Source organism: Odocoileus virginianus, chromosome 29 (genome assembly GCF_023699985.2).
Source record: "Odocoileus virginianus isolate 20LAN1187 ecotype Illinois chromosome 29, Ovbor_1.2, whole genome shotgun sequence".
NCBI classification, from domain to species: domain Eukaryota; kingdom Metazoa; phylum Chordata; class Mammalia; order Artiodactyla; family Cervidae; genus Odocoileus; species Odocoileus virginianus.
In genome coordinates, this window is record NC_069702.1 from 26,681,272 (window position 1) to 26,705,386 (window position 24,115).

Genomic DNA, 24,115 nt, shown 5'->3' on the forward strand with positions numbered 1-24,115 from the left:
GTACTTTAAGTCGATAAGGAATATAGCTTAGTCTTCTCACCTGCAATATGAAGAAGATAATGCCTACCCATAAAGCTGTTTTGAGGATTAAATAAAATCATCCCTATAAAAGAATAGTTGCCACACGGTAAGCACACGTTACTCAAGAGTTAACACTGACAAGTTGGTGAAGGTGGTAACATAATGGTAAAGGCATGAGGGACCTGCCAGCCTGGGTTCACATCCCAGCTCAATTGCCAGCTCTGTGACCTTAGAGAAAGTTACATAACTTCTCTGTACTTCAAATTCATCATTAGTAAAATGTACATAATAATAGCTCCCCATCTGCATTGGGAAACTGTGAGGATCCAGTGAATCAATAAATGCAAAGAGTATAAGACATAATAAATGCTAAATTTTAATCAGTGTTATTTTGTATGCTATTGGCTCTTCAGCTAGGTAGAAGACTGCCCTTTCTCAAAGCATCCAGATAAGTGTTATCACCATATCCCTCTGGCTCTTGCTTCTCAGTTTCTTTTTTTTAAGTTAATTAATTTATTTTAATTGAAGGCTAATTACTTTACAATATTGTAGTGGTTTTTGCCATACATTGACATGAATTAGCCATGGGTGTACATGTGTCCCCCATCCTGAACCCCCCTCCAACCTCTCTCCTCATCCCATTCTTCAGGGTCATCCCAGTGCATGGGCTTTGAGTGCCCTGTTTCATGCATTGAACTTGGACTGGTGATCTATTTCACATATGGTAATATACATGTTTCAATGCTATTCTCTCAAACCATTCCACCCTCACCTTCTCCCATAGAGTCCACAAGTGTGCTCTTTATATCTGTGTCTCTTTTGCTGTCTTGCATATAGGGTCATTGTTAACCACCTTTCTAAATTCCACTTATATGCATTAATATACTGTATTGGTGTTTTTCTTTCTGACTTACTTCACTCTGTATAATAGGCTGTAGTTTAATCTACCTCATTAGAACTGCTTTAAATGTGTTCTTTTTAATAGCAATATTTAAGAGTAATATTCCATTGTGTATATGTACCACAATTTTCTTATCCATTCATCTGCCGATGGACATCTAGGTTGCTTCCATATCCTAGCTACTGTGAACAGCACTGCGATGAACAGTGGGGCACACGTGTCTTTCAATTCTGGTTTTCTGGGTGTGTATGCCCAGCAGTGGGTCATATGGGGGTTCTATTTCCAGTTTTTTAAGGAATATCTACACCGTACCTTCTTCATAGTGGCTGTACTAGTTTGCATTCCCACCAACAGTGTAAAAGGGTTCCCTTTTCTCTGCACCCTCTCCAGCATTTATTGTTTATAGACTTTTTGATAGCAGCCATTCTGACCAGTGTGGGATGGTACCTCACTGTGGTTTTGATTTCCATTTCTCTGATAATGGGTGATGTTGAGCATCTTTTCATGTGTTTGTTAGCCATCTACATGTCTTCTTTGGAGAAATGTCTGTTTAGTTCTTTGGCCCATTTTTTGATTGGGTCATTTATTTTTCTGGTATTGAGCTGCATGAGCTGCTTGTATATTTCTAAAATGTACACAGGACTCAAGCAATTTATTTTAGTACAAGCAGATCACCATTGCCATCTAGTGGCAAATTGCTAGCAAATTCAATAAGGAGGAATATTGCCCATAAAGGGGTACATTTTCTACAGATGTGAATTTAATTCTTTAAGATAAACTAGACATTTAGAAATCTGTGATACGTTTTCTATAACAATTTGAATTGGATACAAATATAAGTGGGGGAAATTTAAAAACTGAAAACCACAGAAACATTGCCTGGCAAATACAGCAGTACCAAAAAAAAAAAAAAGATTTTTATTTTGCATGAGCCAAAAAATTGGGTTTAAACTCAATGCCAAAAATATTTTGGACAGACTTGTGATGTTAATATATCCCTGATATTTTCTAGGTCCTAATCTTCTATAATATCAAATGAGTGTACTGTATGTGTTGAATTCCTTTTGTACTTATAAAAGTATGGGATAAATCACTATGCTAATTTTAACATGATGAATCTATAGTATTATCTGTCAGAAGCATTTTTCTTAAGGGCAAACCTTACTAACTTCTAAGATTCGTTCCAACTTTTTGATATTTTAAATGCAGCCATATAAGAGGAAAAGAATTATAAATGTGAATTTGGAGTGTAATTTAAACAGCACAAATGTTACAACATATACTAGAATATTAAGTTATATTATTAGATAAATTAAAATATTAGTACCATACAAAGAACACAGACAATTGCATCATTCAGCTTTACTTTCTGCAAGTCAAAACCTATAAAGGAATTCAAAACTGCACAAAACTACTATAATCTATAATATTTAGGCTACTCCTTGCTTTGCTCATTGAAATATGCATGAACTTCAGAGCTATAATTTAGTCAAATGACACCTGTCTTTCAACAACACAGTTCAAATGTTAATTATCAAGGCGTCTTAACTGTGAGTAATTATATAAGAGCTGCCAACTCTCAGACAGTAAAGAAACTGCCTGCAAAGCAGGAGACCCAGGTTCAAACCCTGGGTCAGAAAGATTCCCTGGAGAAGGGAGTGGCAACCCACTTCTGTATGATGGGTTTCTTGGGTGGCACTAGTGGTAAAGAACCCATTTGCCAAAGCAGGAAACATTAAGAGATGCAGATTTGATCCCTGGATTAGGAGGATCCCCTGGAGGAGGGAATGGCAACCCACTCCAGTATTCTTGCCTGGAGGGTCCTGTGGACAGAGGAGCCTGGAGGGCTACAGTCCACAGGACTGAAAAGAGTCAGACACGACTGAAGTGACGGCATGCCAACTCTTTGGTCCAAATATCACTATGTAAGTAACAGATGAGCCTCATAATCAGTGACTAACATGTCAGTCTTTTCAAAGTCTGTCAATGCTTGTTCACTGTACATCCGTTACTCAATTCAAACATAGATAGCAAATTATGTTGCCTCCTTGGGTTTCAGGGATAGATTTACTGACATTTCAAAAAAGTACATAATCAAAAGAGGGAATTAGCCCATAAAGATGAAAGTTCAACAAAGAAATAAATGTGATGATGCTGGAAGTGAAAATTGGATGTGAATAGAAGATCTGAGGATGGCAGCAGTAAGGCAAAGATAGAAGAGACCTAGGCTAGCAAGAAGGTAAGGGCCATGAATGTAAAAGACAAGGTAAAGTCGCTTCAATAGGATTCTAATGGACTGTAAATGGGTTGGTTGTACAAGAAACAGGAAAAGACCCTAGAATGCTGATACCATGTCCTTTGGAGTGATGCAGCTATGAAGCCAAAGGAACTTAGTCATCACAAACGGATCAAAATAAATGAGGAACAAAAAGGATGACAACGCCCAGAGGAAGTGACACCAGAATCAAACCTCACACTAAAGAAACTCTCAGAGATATTTCAAGACCTTGAAAGGACAAAATGGAAGTTAATCCAAACTTAAAAAGAATTTGACAATTCAATTCACTGAGGCATAGAAAAAATACTTGCTCCATATAAGTTATATGATGAGAAGAAGGCAAGTAACTGTTCAAACTCCTCTTGATAAGATTCTGACAATGAAATAAAGTACTTTAACGCTCGATGTTTCCAATGTTTTAAATTACAGTGTACTGGATAAATATTAGTTTCACTATTTTTTTCATCTCCTTCGGTTCAGTTCAGTTACTCAGTCATGTCCAACTCTTTGCGACCCCATGAACTACAGCACGCCAGGCTTCCCTGTCCATCACCAATTCCCGGAGTTTACTCAAACTCATCTCCATTGACTTGGTGATGCCATCCAACAATCTCATCCTCTGTCGTCCCCTTCTCCTCCCGCCCTCAATCTTTCCCAGCATCAGGGTCTTTTCCACTGAAGTCAGCTCTTCACATCAGGTGGTCAAAGTAGCGGAGTTTCAGCTTCAACATCAGTCCTTCCAATGAACACTCAGAACTGACTTTGTTTAGGATGGACTGGTTGGATCTCCTTGCAGTCCAAGGGACTCTCAAGAGTCTTCTCCAACACCACAGTTCAAAAGCATCAATTCTTTGGCACTCAGCTTTCTTTATAGTCCAACTCTTACATCCATACATGACTACTGGAAAAACCACAGCTTTCATCTCCTTACACATTTATAAACTGTGGTAAAAGAGTTTTTAATGTTTCGAGAAAACATTTTAAAGGTCACAGAACAATTGTTATTTTCCTATTGATTTGTTAAGATCCTTTGCCCGATTTCAACTTAGTCATTTTCATGGTCTTGCACTATTGTGCAAAACAAGAACTGCATGTATTATTGCCAAAGCCTAAAGTTTTCTTTCACAATTTTCAGTCACTATAAACATGTCACTCAGAAATTGCCACCTTGAATGTGACTATAATAGCTAGTCCCCTTCCAAACCTATTTTATAAATGACTTGTGGTGTCATGACATAATGTTGAAAGATGTCCTTATCCCTAACCGAATTAGACACACAGAAGAGCATTATATACCTGGCAGTGGCAACTGAACTAATATACCACTGACTCTCGGGTCCGCGTTCAAGTGATCAGTTATATCCAACAGTTCTTCCTGAGAAACATCCTTAGGTTTTAGAATGATCTCACTACAGATACCTGAAAGAAAAACAAGAACAGAAAGTCACTGGACTAACGAAGATGTGTGTTTCATTAATGGTGTCTTACACGGTGTTTGATTGGTTCCCTCTGTTCTTGTCCCACTGAAAGAAAAGGCCCTCCTACAAAAGTGATGTTCAAAGCACCATCAGGAGGGAACTTTTAAATGGTACAGATGTTTTCTTATGATTCACATGCATTCTTTGGCCCAGTATTCCCTGCGACAAATTGCACTTATTTGTGATGAGCTGCTGTTAATGGATTTGAGAAGAGTAAAAATACCAGTACCACCACCACCACCACCATGAACTAGGCAGGTTAATGTGATTTAAAAAAAAAAAAAGGCCCTTAAAATGTAACAAGTTGCTCTCATGTTTCCCAATAGGATAAGAAATCACACCAAATTGATTTAAAGAAATTTGAAGGAAAAAAAGAGTAAGAAATGAATGTGAATGTTGGGAACTAAATAATCAACAGAATGGCAATAAATAATAATAACACATGCTATTCAAATAGCATTTAGTCAACAGTTATCACTCATAATTATCACACTTTGAAGTAAAACCAGGAAACGTTATCTAGTAACAAGTACAGCTAAAATGCTCCCCACCTACAGCAGCTGTGGCTTTGATCTTCCTCCTGACATATGTGTGGCTTGCTGGGTTATCACCCACTAATATGATACTGAGGTGAGGCCTTCTGTTCCCAAGGGAAACCCAAGAATCCACGCCATGCTGGATTTCTTTCTGGATTTGTTTGGCCATTTCAGTTCCTGAGATAATAATTGCATCATATCTGTGGAAAACAAACAAACAAACAAAAAATATACTACTAAAAAGGCAGTAAGGACTATCCAGCCACATCACTTATGAGAGTGAACAAAACATCTATGATCCCCTAAGCAAGCAACCAAACTTTGATTTTTTTCAGATATATTTGACACTCATTCTTCAGGTTCAGAAATGCATGCGTAACTTTTTTAAAGTAGTCCAGCTCTGCTTTTTAGTTCTGCATTATGATCTGTCTACAGTATACATTTCTTCATCACTTTCACATATATGTTTTTTAATGATCAAATCACATACTCGAGACCTAGAATATTGGTTCTATTAAAAGCTCTGCCTTTTTTTTTTTTTTTCCAGAAAAGACAGATCAGCACAGTCGAGTTAAAACTGGCCCCTATCTTCAAAGCCCCAGACATGTTGTATATACCTGGCCCCATAGCCTTTTGACCCAAAGGCAAAGTCAGTTCACTCTTAATAGCACATCCAGTACAAAATCCTGAAGTCATGAGCTCTATACTACACAGCTGCTCTCATTTACTGCAAGAAAAATTGTATTCCACAGCTCTAGGACTCCGTGACAACAGCTGCCAGTACTTCCATGCTTGTCACTGATGGGGATCAGGCCAGGAAGCAAATGGCTGTCTCCCCTTCTCCCCACCCCACCACCCCCACCACCCTGATCACACCAAGGCATTATTTCTAATAGAACACACAAAACATTAATTACTTCCTGGCAGTTTATAAGTGCTTAAGAAGGTAAAACATGCTATACTTTGATAGATGACATAAATTTATCTCTGGAAAGGCACAAAAATGAATGCATTATGGGAAGGCTTTACTGCTCTCCATGATCTTAAATTTAAAAGTGGTGAATTAATATTGCTTCTACTACATGCAGGAGACATAAGAGAAGCGGGTTCAAACCCTGGGTCAGGAAGACCTACTGGAGGAGGGCATGGCAATCCACTTCAGTGGAGAATCCCACGGACAGAGGAGCCTGATGGGCTATGGTCCCTAGGGTCATAAGGAGTTGGACACGACTGAAGCTACTTAGCATGTATGCATGCACTACTGCATGTTTAGTTTTTAAAGGTATCAGATAAAATAAAAAATAGATCCATCTGGTGCCCCTGTCCTTTCACTATTGAAAGGTCTGGTGAAAGCATGATCTATAGTGCATGAATATTATACAAAACACTAAATGCAGGTCAATGAATAATATGCAGGAGAAGAAACGGAGGAAAGAAAAACCTTTACCAACTTAATTTTTTCAATCACCTGTACAACTTTTATGTTCTAATGAGAGCAGGCATCATGAATATCAGCCAGCACAGACAAAATGAAAATGTGTCACCCCTTCCAAATAAGTCAGCTCCCCTTTCGGACAGGTTGGTGTAAACACACATGTAGAACCAGATCAAGAATACTATTTCAACCTGGCACCAGTGGTCCACAGGGTTCATCCAGGTTCATGCAATTTTGATGTCAACAATGTTCTGCTAAGAAGTGATCCTGAAATATAGTCTATGCATACATACATCAAAATTGCCTGGGAAGCTTACTGAACTTGCAATTTCTGGATGCCCCCGCCACCAGCACCACACCCATGATTCAGGACCCCTGGGGGAGAAGAGACAGGCTGGCAATCTGCACATCTAACAGGCTCCCACAGGTATTCTTATGCATGATCATGTTTGAAAACCACTTCTTCAGTTCAACACAAAAGTGTATTTTAATAATCATGTGCCTGCTAAGTCACTTCAGTCGTGTCTGACTCTTTGCAACCCTATAGAGCCCTCTAGGCTCCTCTGTCCATGTGATTTTCCCGGCAAGAATACAGGAGAGGGTTGCCATGCCCTCCTCCAGGGGATCTTCCTGACCCAGGGATCTTATATCTCCTGCACTGGCAGGTGGGTTCTTAACCACTAGCACCAAGTTCTTAACCTGGGAAGCCCCAATAATAAACATAAGCATGGGTAAACAAGTAACTGGTTTTGGTATCAGGGTGAAACTGCCCTCATAGAATGAGTTAGGAAGTATCCATCCCTCTTCACATTTCCAGAAGAGTTTGTGCAGAATCAGTTTTATTTCTCCCTTAAATGTTTGGTGGAATTCACTTGTGAAGCTCTCTGGCCCTGGGCTTTCTTTGTGCTAAGGTTTAAGACTACAAATTTAAATTATTTAACACAAAGGGCTCTTTAGGTTATCTATCATTCTTGAGTGACCTTTTGTAGTTTGTATCTTTGTACATTCTAATAATTGGTATGAATACATAATTATTAGACTAAATAAAGATAAAATACATTCACTTTTGAGTTCAATTTTATTCTTCAGGATTAAGAAACAAACTTTTTTCACTATTTACTTTGAATTCCTGACGCTCATTTGCTATTGATTCATTTAAGTGGACTTTTAATACTAAGGGCCTTCCCAGGTAGCACAATGGTAAAGAATCTGCCTGATAATGCAGGGAACGCAAGAGATGTGGATTTGATCTCTGGGTTGAGAAAATCCCCTGGAAAAGGAAACAGCAACCCAGTCTGGTATTCTTGCCTGGAAAATTCCATGGGCAGAGGGACCTGGTGTGCTACAGTCCATGGGATTGCAGAGTCAGATATGACTGAGCGCACACACACACACACACACACACACACACACACACATTAATACTGAGAGAACAAGGACCTCCTATATTAACAAGTATTAAGGGCCTGCAGATATGGCAAACGATTTCAGCGTGATTTGTTTATAAGAGGTAGCAAAAAATAAAATAAATAGTAAAAAAAAACTTTCCAAAAATTAAGTTGTGTCAACAATATTCAGATAGGCTAAATACTCCACTTTAGAGGCGAGTTTATCTGCTAACATACATTTGTATTTTAAAATATAAAATCATCTGAGCTCCATGTTACATTTTAACAGCATATGACTAGCAATGCAGCTGCTTACATGTTTTATTAGCCAAGTCTCTACTAAATACAGTGATTTATACATAGATTATTGTGAAACTGGCAACACTGGATATAATTCAGGATAATTACGGCCTAGAAACTACAAAACTGTGTAACCTTGAGAATGTCAGATATGATAATGGCATAAACTGATTCCTGACTTCCAAAAAGCAATCTATTTGCAGGTTAAACTTGATTGCACCTTTTCTGTTGGAGGCTGAGGTGACAGGGCTTACTTTACATGATAGCACTGATGTGCTAAATTGGCTGCCTAATTACAGCTGACATGTTATAGCCTGGCCTAGCTGGTGTTTATACGTAAACACACATTTGATTGCCACCCAATTATAAAGAAGAACTTAGAGCATTTTCAGTCACAGCTGGTCCATCCCACCGATTTCCCCAGTCACTGGAGAGGCTGAGCAAGCCTGGTTCTGTTGGAGACACACTTTAGGGATAAATGACGCAACCCCAAATTAGTGGAGGGCGAATGCAAGATGTCTGCATCACTCTACCTGCTAGAAATACTGGTAAACAAACACATTAAGAGCTCACATAGACCTCAGTGAATAAAGAAATGAGATTTTTTTCAACATGCATATTGTTGAAAAGTGTTAAATATCAGCAGCAACTCAAATGTTCAGCCACAGAAGCACACAGCTCCTAAGAATTCACCTTCAGATCTCGATCCCTGCCAGTCCATTCTCCACACTGCAGCCAGAGAAAATTTCCAAATGGAAACATGCCAGCTCCCTGCACTATAGGCCCATTTTTAAAATTAACTTAATAAATAAATATGGAAAACTGCTTCTAGGCACCAGGAATACAAATGATAGTGCACAAAATGAATTACTCACTTCCACAGAAACTATATTTGTAGTTGAAAAAGATATAAGCAAAATTTTAAAGCAAATATTTAATGTATTATGTGTGAGAAATAGAAAGAAAAGGCATATGCAGAGGCCAGAGTTACCATTTTCCATAAGAAGGTTAAAGTGTCACTTCTCTGATTAATAGGGTAACACCTGAGTGTAAATAAAGAAGTGAAGGCATATGTTTTGTGGTTACCTGGAGAAAAGAATTTAGGCCACGGGAAGTACACAGCGAGTACAAAGGACTTTAAGCTGGAGCATGCCTGGTATGTTTGAGGAATAGCAATGAGGCCAGTGGCTGCAGTGGAAAGAACAAACCGGTCAGAACAGGATGTAAAGTCAGAGCAGGAGTGTGACCTCAGATCATATCGTACTCCAGGCCTTTGGAAAGACACTGGCTTTTACTGTGAGAAAGCAAGCTTTTGAAGATTTGAGGAGTGCCATGACCTGATTTTCATTATTCAGTGATAACTGGTTAAAATGTGGAGACTCTATAGGAGGAAGCAGGGAGATGAGGACACCAGTGTGGAATCTCTGACAAGAGATGATGGTGGCTTGGACATGGTGGGTGGAGCAGGCAGTCAAGGGGCTGAGAGTAGTCTGATTCTGAAAGTATGTTGAGGGTGGAGCCACTGGGATTTACTGAGACAGAGTACAGGGTGTAAGGAAAACAGAACAGAAGTCAAACATGGCTTTCTTCAGCTTCATGGTGCTGACCAAGCCCACAGTACCCACAGCTGCATTTCAGTTTATCACGTGTGCTAGTTTCTCATTTCGGGCCTTCACATACACTATTCCTTTGACCTAAAACACTCTTCATCCTCCTCCTCACTTCTCTAACATCCCTACCAAATCTGCTCCTCATTCATTCCCACACAGTCCTCAAGTCTCAGCTTGGAAGGCAACCTGGGAAATGTCCTCTGACACTTTCAACCTGGGGATCTGCCTCTGTTAAGAGTGCCCACAGCACCCAGCCCTTACCCTCATGTAGAGTCTAAAGTCCTTATTAAAATTATTGTCTCCCTCACAACACTCTAAGCTGTGTAAGACAGGAAGCTTATATTTACTATGATATCCTTAGTACTTAAGAGTATTTTTCACACTGTGTTTATCAAATATTTGTGGGATTATCAAAGTTAAGTTGTTTATTGTATTACAGTTTGTTGGGGTTAACGTGTAGCCACTGAAAATAACTATAAAAACAAGAACACGTTAAAATGTTTGCATAAAATTAAGTGAAGAAATTAAATGAAAAACTATAGGTACATAATAAAATGGTGAGATAGGTAATATTCTGGATATTTATCTATCTTAAAATGGTATCAAAACAGATCCTGAATTAAATTAAAAGTGAGTAAATGCAAAATATGTATGAAACATATGAAAAGAAAAAAAAAGTAAAATTAACAACCTTAGTACCCAGTTTAAGAAAAATACTATCATCACCATTGAAATTGTATGCATTGAAACCCTCCCCTATCAAAACCTTATCTTCTCCTAGAGAGTTAAACACAATCCTGAAATTGGAGTTTATAATTCCATTGCTTTCTTTTATCATTTAATGTTTGTATCTCTAAACATTAGAAATATAATCATATATATTATATGCTATATAATGTAACATAATAACATATAGCATATATACTATACATAATGTACATCAATATATGAGCTACATTATATATCTCACATTTATATATGATATAAATATAAAACATAATATCTCTCTAAGGTTTACACCCAGGAATGGGATTGCTAGATTACAGGATACATTTATATGTGTTCAGTTTATGTCACCCTATTTTCAAAGTGGTTGCATTAGTTCATACATCCACCAGTAGTGTCTAAGAATTTCTACTTCCTTGAGATTGCCAAAGTTTTTACATAACACACTAGTTTAATGGCATTTTGTTGTAGTTTATATATGTGTTTCCCTAATTACTAGAGGTTGAATTTCTTATAGGTTTATTAGCCATCTGGAGTTCCTCTTTTACTGGATGCCTGTTCATCTCTATTGACCATTTTTCTAATGGATTATTCGTTGTGCCTAATCCGTAGCAGCTGTTTATACATTCTGAACACTAATCTCATAACAGTGAGGAATGGAGTGTTTCCTGCCATATCAGTAAACAAGGATGTCACAGTCATCAGGGATTCCAGCCCTCCAGGGCACTCAGGAGGGAGAAGAAGACCTGTGCATTCTGGCAGCCATCAGACCGCAATGCTCTCTATGGTGAGCACCAAGGAACGAGGATGTGAAGACTCACAGGAGGCTGGCCCCAGATAGCTGAGCTGCATTTGAAAGGAGTGATTTCAATGAACCCAGATTCTTGCATCTTCCCATACACAGAAAAGTGCTAAATTCCTTAACTTGAGATATCTGGTTTTCTTTAATTCAAAAAAATACTTTTGAAGTTCAGACTACTTGCTCTTTGTTTCAAACTTCTATATAACCAGACTCCTATCTCCACCTCCTTGGAGCAGTTCTCTCAGGGACACTTAAGATGCTGCTTCCTAGGATTAAGTACTAAAAATTTCTGCCAAATAAAACATAACTCTCAACTTTTAGGGTATGTCTGTTTTTTAAGTCTATATCAGTAACATCTGTGTATCAAGTATCACCAGTATATGGTTTGACTTTTCACTTATTTTACAGTTACTTTTGATGGAAAGTTCGTAATTCTAATGTGAAAACCATCTTTGCCTCTAGAGCTTGCACTTCTTGTCTTTTAAGAAAACCTTCATCATCTCTGACAAAATGTATTTTACAGAACACAACAGGACTCACAGTTGATGAGACAGATTGGCTAAGGAATTGCCAGGAACTTTCTGAGATGCTATAGGCTAGATCTAAAAATTTTACTGGGCTTAACTAAAACCTCTAAAAAGTGGTTCTGCCAAGCCTCAGTTAAGAACCACTGATTTACACCCCCATCATTCTCATAGTAAAAATCCCCATTCTAGTATTCCTGATAGGTGGTCAACTACCTTTGTAACCAAGCAGGACCCCATAAGGCCTTCCCAAGACAGGCTTTCCCCCATATCTTTTGCATTAGCTCTTCTCTGAAGTACCTATATAATAATATTTGAACCACATTTCCTGAGCTGTTTTGCAGATGTAAAAAAACCTCCCTCATGCTAACAAATGAAAGATGTTAACTATTTGACAATGATGAACACATAGTCCCAGGCCACCAAGAACCTAAGGACTGATCATGCTAACCCCTGGGATACCACCCTCCTACCTCATCATCAGCCAATCAGAAAATTGTGCATGAGCTGATCACAGACCCTGAGACACTCCACCTCCCTCACTTGGCTTTTAAAAGTGCTCTGCTGAAACTCTTCGGGGAACTTGCTGCTTTTTAGGGCATGAACCACCCATCTCCTTGCATTGCCTTGCTATAAACCTTTCTCTGCTCCCAAATCCTATGTTACAGTTAGTTTGACATCATTGTGCATCAGGCATGTGAACTTGCATTAACACTGTCAATATAAAGAATCCTATAAAGAAACCTATGAAGCACGTGTATATGCTTGAAACTGGTCATGGGGCATGTATCCATAAGTATGCAAACAAGTATACAATCTACCAACTAGGGCTCTTAGCGACTCCATAGACTGTAGCCTGCCCAAGAGTAAGAATATTGGAGTCGGTTGCCATTTCCTCCTCCCGGGAATCTTCCTGACCCAGGGATGGAACCCATTTCTCCTCCATTTCCTGCATTTCAGGCAGATTCTTTAGCTGCTGAGCCATGGAGAAAGCCCAAAATTATAAATTGATAACAAACTAACAAATATTGTACACACAAGCTCAGTTATTATAACTAAATTACAAAGCTATTGTGAAGAAGTTTGTATTGAATACAAAAAATTATTTCATCACAGCAGAATGTACTCTCTTCACTTCCTATATGATTTTAAAAACAAGTGTTTAAAAAATATATTTTGTAAAGGAGCCAATCTACTGGAAATTATTAACATATTCAAAAAAATAGGCCAGACAAGGGCAGAAGGAGAACTTCAGATTTGAAACATCTAGTGAACTGCAAATACTGAAACCAAAGCTTAAAATAGAAACATATCACTTCCCTGCAAAAGGAGGTACTGAACTAATTAAACAATGATGCCTCAAGCATTATACAAGCAATTTTGAAATTCTATTGCTGAGGGTTGAATTGTGTCCCCAAAAAGATATGTTCAAACCCTAATCCCTGGAACCCATGGCTGTGAACGTATATGGAAATAAGGCATCTGCAGATATAACTAAGATACAGGATGAAGTCATACTGGAGTTCAGTGACCATAAATATGACTTTTGTCCTTATAAAAAGACAGAGAAAACTCCACATGAAGACAGAGGCAAGATGGCCACATGGCTACAGACACAAAGTTGGAGTCATACAGTCATAAGCCAAAGAAAACCAAGGATTGCCAGCAACAACAGGCTAAGAGAACGTGGTTCTGTGGGTTCTCTTGATTTCAGACTCCTGGCCTCTATAAGTGTGAGGACAAGTTGCTGTTGTTTTTAAACTGATGGGGTTCAGGGCAGGATGCCCCAAGATGTGACACTCTAACATGGAGATTATTCCCACCTGAAAACAACCAAGGCCCAAAAGATTTGGGACGAAAGCTTTGAACTTCTCCCAAATGCCTAAGAGAACTTTAAGAATTGGAATTCCAGTTCCAAGAAGGAGCTGTCACCACAGATAACCATACTTAAGTATGAACTAGGTGTGGTGGGCAGGGAGGAACCTAGCAAGGCTGGTTTGATCAAAGTTCCCTCTGGGTCCCTCTGACTCTAGATGGCCCGGGAAACAGTTATTCACCAAACATTAACTCTTTTCATCTTCCTGTGAATTACCTTACTTCTCTTTGAAGTCCTAGACACTTATCTTCTTCTCCTTAGTCCAGAATAATATATATACCTCATCTTGCCTGCCTTCGGAATTCTTCATGTTTATGTAAATTCCTCATATATAGTTTAAAATTTTGATTTTTTTTTTTCTGGTTAATCTGCCTTCTCTCATTTCAACTGCCAGCTCAAAGAATTGAGAGGAAAAAGAGGAGAGTATCCCCTCCTCTACAAATCCATCTAGTTTGTGGTACTTGGTTTATGGCAGCCTTACTAAACAAATACATCTTTAATCCCAATTTAAAGTATCTCAATTTAAAGGGATGGAGCCAAAGTAAAAACAATACCCAGTTGTGGATGTGACTGGTGTTAGAAGCAAGGTCCGATTCTGTAAAGAGAAATATTGCACAGAAACCTGGAATGTTAGGTCCACGAATCAAGGCAAACTGGAAATGGTCAAACAGGAGATGGCAAGAGTAAACATTGATATTCTAGGAATCAGCAAACTAAGATGGACTGGAATGGGTGAATTTAACTCAGATGACCATTATACCTACTACTGTGGGCAGGAATCCCTTAGAAGAAATGGAGTAGCCATCATAGTCAACAAAAGAGTCTGAAATGCAATACTTGGATACAATCTCAAAAAAGACAGTATGATCTCTGTTCGTTTCCAAGGCAAACCATTCAATATCACGGTAATCCAAGTCTATACCCTGACCAGTAATGCTGAAGAAGCTGAAGTTGAACAGTTCTATGAAGACCTACAAGACCTTTTAGAACTAACACCCAAAAAAGATGTCCTTTTCTTTATAGGGGACTGGAATTCAAAAGTAGGAAGTCAGGAAATACCTGGAGTAACAGGCAAATTTGGCTTTGGAGTACAGAATGAAGCAGGGCAAAGGATAATAGAGTTTTGCCAAGGGAACACACTGGTCATAGCAAACACCCTTTTCCAACAACACAAGAGAAGACTCTACACATGGACATCACCAGATGGTCAACACCGAAATCAGATTGATTATATTCTTTGCAGCCAAAGATGGAGAAGCTCTATACAGTCAGCAAAAACAAGACCGGGAGTTGACTGTGGCTCAGATCGTGAACTCCTTATTGCTAAATTCAGACTTAAATTGAAGAAAGTGGGGAAAACCACTAGACCATTCAGGTATGACCTAAATCAAATCCCTTATGATTATACAAGGGAGTCAGAAACAGATTTAAGGGACTAGACCTGATAAGACAGAGTACCTGATAAACTATGGACGGAGGTTCGTGACATTGTACAGGAGACAGGGATCAAGACCATCCCCAAGAAAAAGAAATGCAAAAAAGCAAAATGGCTGTTTGAGGAGGCCTTACAAATAGCTGTGAGAAGAAGAGAAGCGAAAAGCAAAAGAGAAAAGGAAAGATATACCCATTTGAATGCAGAGTTCCAAAGAATAGCCAGGAGAGATAAGAAAGCCTTCCTCAGTGATCAATGCAAGGAAATAGAGGAAAACGCTAGAACAGGAAAGATTAGAGATCTCTCCAAGAAAATTAGAGATACCAAAGGAACATTTCATGCAATGATGGGCTCAATAAAGGACAAAAATGGTATGGAACTAACAGAAGCAGAAGATATTAAGAAGAGATGGCAAGAATACACAGAAGAACTATACAAAAGAGATCTTCACGACCCAGATAATCATGATGGTGTGATCACTCCGCTAGAGTCAGACATCCTGGAATGTGAAGTCAAGTGGGCCTTAGGAAGCATCACTACAAACAAAGCTAGAGGAGGTGATGGAATTCCAGTTGAGCTATTTCATATCCTGAAAGATGATGCTGTGAAAGTGCTGCACTCAATATGCCAGTAAATTTGGAAAACTCAGCAGTGGCCACAGGACTGGAAAAGGCCAGTTTTCATTCCAATCCCAAAGAAAGGCAAACCCAAAAATGCTCAAACTACTGCACAATTGCACTCATCTCACATGCTAGTGAAGTAATGCTCAAAATTCTCCAAGCCAGGCTTCAGCAGTACGTGAACCATGAACTTCCAGGTGTTCAAGCTGGTTTTAGAAAAGGCAGAGGAACCAGAGATCAAATTGCCAACATTCATTGGATCATTCAAAAAGCAAGAGAGTTCCAGAAAAACAGCTATTTCTGCTTTAATAACTATGCCAAAGCCTTTGACTGTGTGGATCACAATAAACTGTGGAAAATTCTGAAAGAGATGGGAATACCAGACCACCTGACCTGTCTCTTAAGAAACCTGTATGCAGGTCAGGAAGCAACAGTTAGAACTGGACATGGAACAACAGACTGGTTCCAAATAGGAAAAGGAGTACATCAAGGATGTATATTGTCACCCTGCTTATTTAACTTATATGCAGAGTACATCATGAGAAACACTGGACTGGATGAAGCATAAGCTGGAATCAAGATTGCCGGGAGAAATACCAATAACCTCAGTTATGCAGATGACACCACCCTTATGGCAGAAAGTGAAGAACTAAAGAGCCTCTTGCTGAAAGTGAAAGAGGAGAGTGAAAGAGTTGGCTTAAAGCTCAACATTCAGAAAACTAAGATCATGGCATCCGGTCCCATCACTTCATGGCAAATAGATGGGGAAACAGTGGAACAGTGGCTGACTTTATTTTTTGGGGCTCCAAAATCACTGCAGATGGTGACTGCAGTCATGAAATTAAAAGATGGTTACTCCTTGGAAGGAAAGTTATGACTAACCTGGAGAGCATATTAAAAAGCAGACACATTACTTTGTCAACAAAGGTCCATCTAGTCAAGGCTATGGTTTTTCCAGTAGTCATGTATGGATGTGAGAGTGGACTATAAAGAAAGCTGAGCACTGAAGAATTGATGCTTTTGAACTGTGGTGTTGCAGAAGACTCTTGAGAGTCCCTTGGACTGCAAGGAGATCCAACCAGTCCATCCTAAAGGAAATGAGTCCTGGGTGTTCATTGGAAGGACTGATGTTGAAGCTGAAACTCCAATATTTTGGCCACCTGATGTGAAGAGCTGACTCATTTGAAAACACCCTGATGTTGGGAAAGATTGAAGGCAGGAGGAGAAAGGGACGACAGAAGATGAGATGATTGGATGGCATCACCGACTCAATGGACATGAGTTTGTGTAAATTCCGGGAGTTGGTGATGGACATGGAGGCCTGGAGTGTTCAGTTCATGAGGTTGCAAAGAGTCAGCCACGACTCAGTGACTGAACTGAAATGAATTTGTGGGAAGAACTTTTGATGAATCTCCTGTTTTTCACTGAGTAAGTGTCAGTGAAGAGTTCTGATAAAACTTGGCCAACTAGAGGAGCGAATGGCAAACCATTCGAGCATTCTTGCCACAAGAACTCCGTGAACAGTATGAAAAGACAAAGAATACGACATCAGAAGATGAGCCCCGCAGGTCAGAAGGTGTTCAATATGCTACTAGGGTAGAGCAGAGGGCAATTACCAGTAGCTCCAGAAAGAATGAAGCAGATGGGCCAAAGCCAAAATGATGTTCAGTTGTGGATGTGTCTGGTGGTGAAAGTAAAGTCTGAGGCTAAAGGACAATACTGCATAGGAACTAGGACTGTGAGGTCCATGAATCAAGGTAAATTGTATGTGGTCAACCAGTAGATAGCAAGAGTGAACATCAACATCTTAGGAATCAGTGAACTAAAATGGATGAAAATAGGCAAATTTAATTGAGATGACCATCTACTATTGTGAGCAAGAATCCCTTAGAAGAAATGGAGTAGCCCTCATTTAACAAGAATCTGAAATGCAGTACTTGAGTGTGATCTTACTTTTTTAACTCTTAAAAATGTGGTTTCATCAAAAAATTATACAGTGAGATAGCCATTAATACAAATCAAAAGTGAAGTCAATTTGACCCTTAGATATCTTTCACACAATGCACCCTGTCATTACTTGCTCAGGTGACATCTCCTGCAAAGGCAGGAACTTTGCAAGTCACCCCCAAAGAAGGCAAGACAAGGAGCTCTCCTTTTCAGCAGTTTATTCTCCCCCTATTGCTGAGCTAGCACTAAAAGTCCCTTCATTAGGAAAGAATATGTCACAATGGAGTGGCCAGGGAGGAGAGTTAGCAGTCGGGCAGCACAATACACTACAAATTACTCACCCAAAGCCAGAAGTCCTGAGAGGCAGCCCTGTTCACCCTTAAAAGCTGGCCAAGTTACTTAACTGCTTTCAAAGGCATGCAATTTCCTCATGTATATAATAGGAATATTCTCTGTTGACCTTATATAAGCAGCTTTGACTAAGAGTTGATTGGCTCATTTGTAAAAATGGCTCTCCTAGTTTCTGTTAAGTAATAGATGGAGAAATATTCAGAGAACCAGAAGTAATATGGGACTAAAAAGACCTCAGGGCTTCCCTGGTGGCTCAGTGGTAAAGAATCTACCCGCTAATGCAAGAGACGTGGCTTCTGTCCCTAGGTGGGGAAGATCCCCTGGAGAAGGAATTGGCAACCCACTTTCAATATTTTTGCCTGGGAAATCCCATGGATAGAGGAGCCTGGTGGGCTACAGTCCATTGGGTCACAAAGAGTCAGACAAAACTTAGCAACTAAACAACAACAAAAAATCATCAACATTTAGTGTTGTTTCTGTGAACTTGTCCACTTACCTATTCACTTTCTAGAAAATATACTACAACCATCCTAATCTATGGTTCCTAGCACTAAATTAAGTGTTTAATTAGCTAAAACAAAGTAACAAACAGGAGCGGAAAAAATCACCTCTTTTCTTGTGTATCAAAATACTCATTCAAAAATAATAAAACAAAGCCCACTCACAAACAACAGTGTATTTAATTTGTATACTTGACATCTTGCTTCTGCATCTATACTCTCATTTTCAACCACAACTTTAATTAAAGCTGTAATAAACTGTTTTATGATCTATAAAGATGAAAAAGCCTAATACAGTCATTAGCAATTAAAGTATCTCTGCAGGTCCTAGGGCAAAATTTGAAGATTCTGGGGTTCAAATTAACAATAGTAACAAAACAAACTCAAGAGAACCAGGGCAAAATTACATATGGAATAAAACCAATCACTAACTAGTACAAGGGAGCCTTTCAAAGCAAGGGAATTTTTTTTATGTAAATTAATATTTTAAAATGTTAAGTTTATGGTTTTTTAAAAAAACATTTCATTTCACATCTCAAATGCTATCTTACACTGTGAAGTAAAGAAATTATACTTTCATAACTCAATAAAAAGTAAAGCAAATTCTTTCCATTATGTATGATTCTTTCATTCAATTTTGTAACTTAATACTTTCAGAACTCTAACCTGTAACTTAGAATATCAGTAACAACCTAAACCCTTGGAGAAGGAAATGGCAACCCACTCCAGTATTCTGGCCTGGAGAAACCCATGGACAGATGAGCCTGGGGGGCTACAGTCCATGGGGTTGCAAAAGAGTCAGACATGACTTAGTGACTCAACAACAACTTAAACATCCATAATTTCTGCAGAAAAAAATCTTATATGCTAAGCTTTGTACCAGGAGAACACTTGGGCAGATTGTTAAATCCCATGTACGTCTTCTCAGAACAATTTTTTTAAATGTTTAACATAAAATACACAGGTTTACAGAAAACCAGTTTTATTGAAATACTGTCATCAAATACTTTTTTTAAAAAAGCATTAAATAAAACACCTAGTGGCAAGTCTAATTACTACCATAATATCAAAGAGTATTAGTGAGTGTATATTTGTTTTGAGATCTCTGCATCAACTATTAATATGCCTGTACTTTTGCTGGCAATATTATAAATTGTACTCCTATTACTGTGGTTTGAGGCAAACATTCACTATTGAAGAAAATGCTAAATTTAGTAGAGACTAGTGACCTCCCATCTAAGTTTAGGGATCCTTAAATTCTATCCATGAAGTCCCAAGTAAAGAGAAACCCTGTATTAAAGAAATCTGACAACACAATTTTTAAGATTTATACGCAAAATTAGTAGTCCTGATTCACAAAAGTTCCGCACTTTAATAAGAATTTTCAGAATGACAATAAGTGATAGGGAAATTCATAAATTGTAGAGAAAAGCACTGGATAGATCATATAGGTTCCAACTCTGTCTTCACCATTTATTTACTGTGTTATCATGGACAAGTTCTTTAATTTCTCTAAGTCTCAATCTCCTAATCTGTAAACTGGGAATAATAATAGTGTCTACTTCCTTCAGTTGTTATGAGGACTGAAGGACAAACTATGCACGAAAAGTCTCAGCAAAATGTTTAACACAGAGTAAGGAAAAATTAAATATTAATAAGAATTTATTTTTCAACAGTACAACTGGATTGCTTAAAGCAAGATGATATTCATTGCAGAGTTAATAAATAGCCAAAGTGGGAAAAGGAAACATCTATTTTTAAATTATAATATGTCCTCATTTTATTTATTTATTTATTTTTTTTTACAGATTTTTTTTTTTCCATTTATTTTCATTAGTTGGAGGCTAATCACCTTACAACATTGCAGTAGTTTTTGTCATACACTGAAATGAATTAGCCATGGATTTACATGTATTCCCCATCCCGGTCACCCCTCCCACCTCCCTCTCCACCCGATCCCTCTGGGTCTTCCCAGTGCACCAGGCCCGAGCACTTGTCTCATGCATCCAACCTGGGCTGGTGATCTGTTTCACCCTAGATAATGTACATGTTTCAATGCTGTTCTCTTGAAACATCCCCACCCTAGATAATATACATGTTTCGATGCTGTTCCCTTGAAACATCCCACCCTCGCCTTCTCCCACAGAGTCCACAAGTCTGTTCTATACATCTGAGTCTCTTTTTCTATTTTGCATATAGGGTTATCATTACCATCTTTCTAAATTCCATATATATGTGTTAGTATACTGTAATGGTCTTTATCTTTCTGGCTTACTTCGCTTTGTATAATGGGCTCCAGTTTCATCCATCTCATTAGAACTGATTCAAACTAACAATGAGAAAACAGAAAGAGAAATTAAGGAAACAATACCATTCACCATTGCAACAAAAAGAATAAAATACTTAGGAGTATATCTACCTAAAGAAACAAAAGACCTATACATAGAAAACTATAAAACACTGGTGAAAGAAATCAAAGAGGACACAAACAGATGGAGAAATATACCGTGTTCATGGATTGGAAGAATCAATATTGTCAAAATGGCTATACTACCCAAAGCAATCTATAGATTCAATGCAATCCCTATCAAACTACCAACGGTATTTTTCACAGAACTAGAACAAATAATTTCACAATTTGTATGGAAATACAAAAAACCTTGAATAGCCAAAGTAACCTTGAGAAAGAAGAATGGAACTGGAGGAATCAACCTGCCTGACTTCAGACTATACTACAAAGCCACAGTCATCAAGACAGTATGGTACTGGCACAAAGACAGAAATATAGATCAATGGAACAGAATAGAAAGCCCAGAGATAAATTCACGAACCTATGGTCACCTTATCTTCGACAAAGGAGGCAAGGATATACAATGGAAAAAAGACAACCTCTTTAACAAGTGGTGTTGGGAAAACTGGTCAGCCACCTGTAAAAGAATGAAACTAGAACACTTTCTAACACCACACACAAAAATAAACTCAAAATGGATTAAAGATCTAAATGTAAGACCAGAAACTATAAAACTCCTAGAGGAGAACATAGGCAAAACACTCTCCGACATAAATCACAGCAGGATCCTCTATGACCCACATCCCAGAATTTTAGAAACAAAAGCAAAAATAAACAAATGGGACATAATGAAACTTAAAAGCTTTTGCATAACAAAGGAAACTATAAGCAAGGTGAAAAGACAGCCCTCAGATTGGGAGAAAATAATAGCAAATGAAGCAACAGACAAAGGATTAATCTCAAAAATATACAAGCAACTCCTGAAGCTCAACTCCAGAAAAATAAATGACCCAATCAAAAAATGGGCCAAAGAACTAAACAGACATTTCTCCAAGGAAGACATACAGATGGCAAAAAAACACATGAAAAGATGCTCAACATCACTCATTATCAGAGAAATGCAAATCAAAACCACAATGAGGTACCATTACACTCCAGTCAGGATGGCTGCTATCCAGAAGTCTACAAGCAATAAATGCTGGAGAGGGTATGGAGAAAAGGGAACCCTCTTACACTGTTGGTGGGAATGCAAATTAGTACAACCACTATGGAAAACAGTGTGGAGATTTCTTAAAAAGCTGGAAATAGAACTGCCATATGACCCAGCAATCCCACTTCTGGGCATACACACAGAGGAAACCAGATCTGAAAGAGACACGTGCACCCCAATGTTCATCACAGCACTGTTTATAATAGCCAGGACATGGAAGCAACCTAGATGCCCATCAGCAGACGAATGGATGAGGAAGCTGTGGTACATATACACCATGGAATATTACTCAGCCATTAAAAAGAATTCATTTGAATCAGTTCTAATGCCCTCATTTTAGAATGACAAATCTTTGAATAGTCTCTTGGCTCGAGGCATACTCTTTAATGAGAGTAATTCTAGAAACCTAAGTAGAGTTCAGATCATTAAGTGAACAAACCTGGTTGGTATGATGTTGACAGAAATATGACCTGCATCTGAGAGTGAATTATTTCATATTTCAAGGACTAGACATTAACCAACAGCAAAATGGTAAGGTAAATTAAGGCCACTTGACTTAATGTAATATTATGCAGCCAATAAAATGTTAACAAAAACAATGGCAACACAGAAAATACCTATGACATAATATTAACAGGAGCAGCTGGATAAAACTTCTTGGATACTATCAACCCTGAGGTCTTCTTTGAAACTAATTTAGGTTTATGTTATATCCCATTCTGAACACAAATTAGTTGATTTTTTTTTTCTGGTCCAGATTGCACTTCTTAATAGTAAATCTCACTAATTACTAATCATTACTTTATCCCACTCATTGGACAGTTCAGATTTCACCCAAGCTCCTACATCTTTAAGCATCCTTCTACAACTTAATCACCCCTAAACCAAACTATTTTTAACAATCTTCATTGAGCTCCAGGGAATTCGATGAAGAGTATGCAACTACTTCTATGGAGTATTATCTCCATAGAAGGTAATCTGCTGGGTTTCTTTGTTGCTACTTTTATCATCTAATTAGGGTATTAACATGAAAGAATACTATAACTACAAAGCATCTGAAAAACAAAGATTTGGGTCATTAAAGAAATTGCTAGATTATTACTAAAATCATGACTAACAAGGTCTGAGATTAGTATTAATTTTCTCTGTTCACCTGCTGATCCATTTTAATCAGAAAACTTGATTTTGGAGACATTACATTAGAACATATTATCTCTTAACAGCTGAAGCACAGATATAAAACTAAGATATAAGATAAGAAATGGTGAAACATTTAGGTTCTAAATTTAAAATGACTTAACTGCTACAGTCCATGGATTCACAAGAGTAGGACACGACTTAGTGAGCAAACCACCACCAATAACTGCTTAGAAATAAAAACTGTAACCAGATAGCTATCATAGCTCATTGTCATTAGAAGACGTAAGGCATTAAGACTCAAAAATCACAATTTGCCAGCAAAATAAAATGTGATCTTGAGAAATTGCCCTTGCTAGCCATTGGCACAAACTCTATCTTGGCTGAAATAATTCCATGGAAAATCAGCTTCAGTAATGGTACAAACTGGAGTCTGGGTCCTTTAAGCTTCACACAAGGATAAAATGATCTTTAAATAAATTCTATAGCAGACAAAGAAACTGAGTAAATACTATAGGAGAGGGTCTCAAGAAAAACAGCCGTACATATACAATTTGTCTTTTAAAAATTATCTTTGTCTTTTAAACTATCCATTCCATGAAAGAAGGTGTTAGTTGCTCAGTCGTGGCTGACTCTTTGCAACCCCATGGACTGTAGCCTGCCAGGTTTCTTTGTCCATAGGATTCTTCAGACAAGAATACTGGAGTGGGTAGCCATTTCCTTCTCCAGGGTATTTTCCCCACCCAGGGATTG

The 24,115-nt window shown here is 38.2% G+C and overlaps 1 protein-coding gene across 3 annotated transcripts in view; it reads right to left on the reverse strand.

Annotated features, from left to right (window-relative positions):
* The window catches only part of MTHFD2L (methylenetetrahydrofolate dehydrogenase (NADP+ dependent) 2 like), a 146,286-nt gene that overhangs the window by 118,636 nt on the left and 3,535 nt on the right, over positions 1-24,115 (reverse strand). For all 3 annotated transcript variants that reach the window (XM_070458299.1, XM_070458300.1, XM_020884858.2), the window contains 2 exons: positions 5,230-5,414; positions 4,497-4,619 (listed from right to left, as the gene is read on the reverse strand). In XM_070458299.1, the coding sequence (XP_070314400.1) occupies positions 4,497-4,619; positions 5,230-5,414 (308 nt within the window). The remainder of the gene's footprint in view (positions 1-4,496; positions 4,620-5,229; positions 5,415-24,115) is intronic.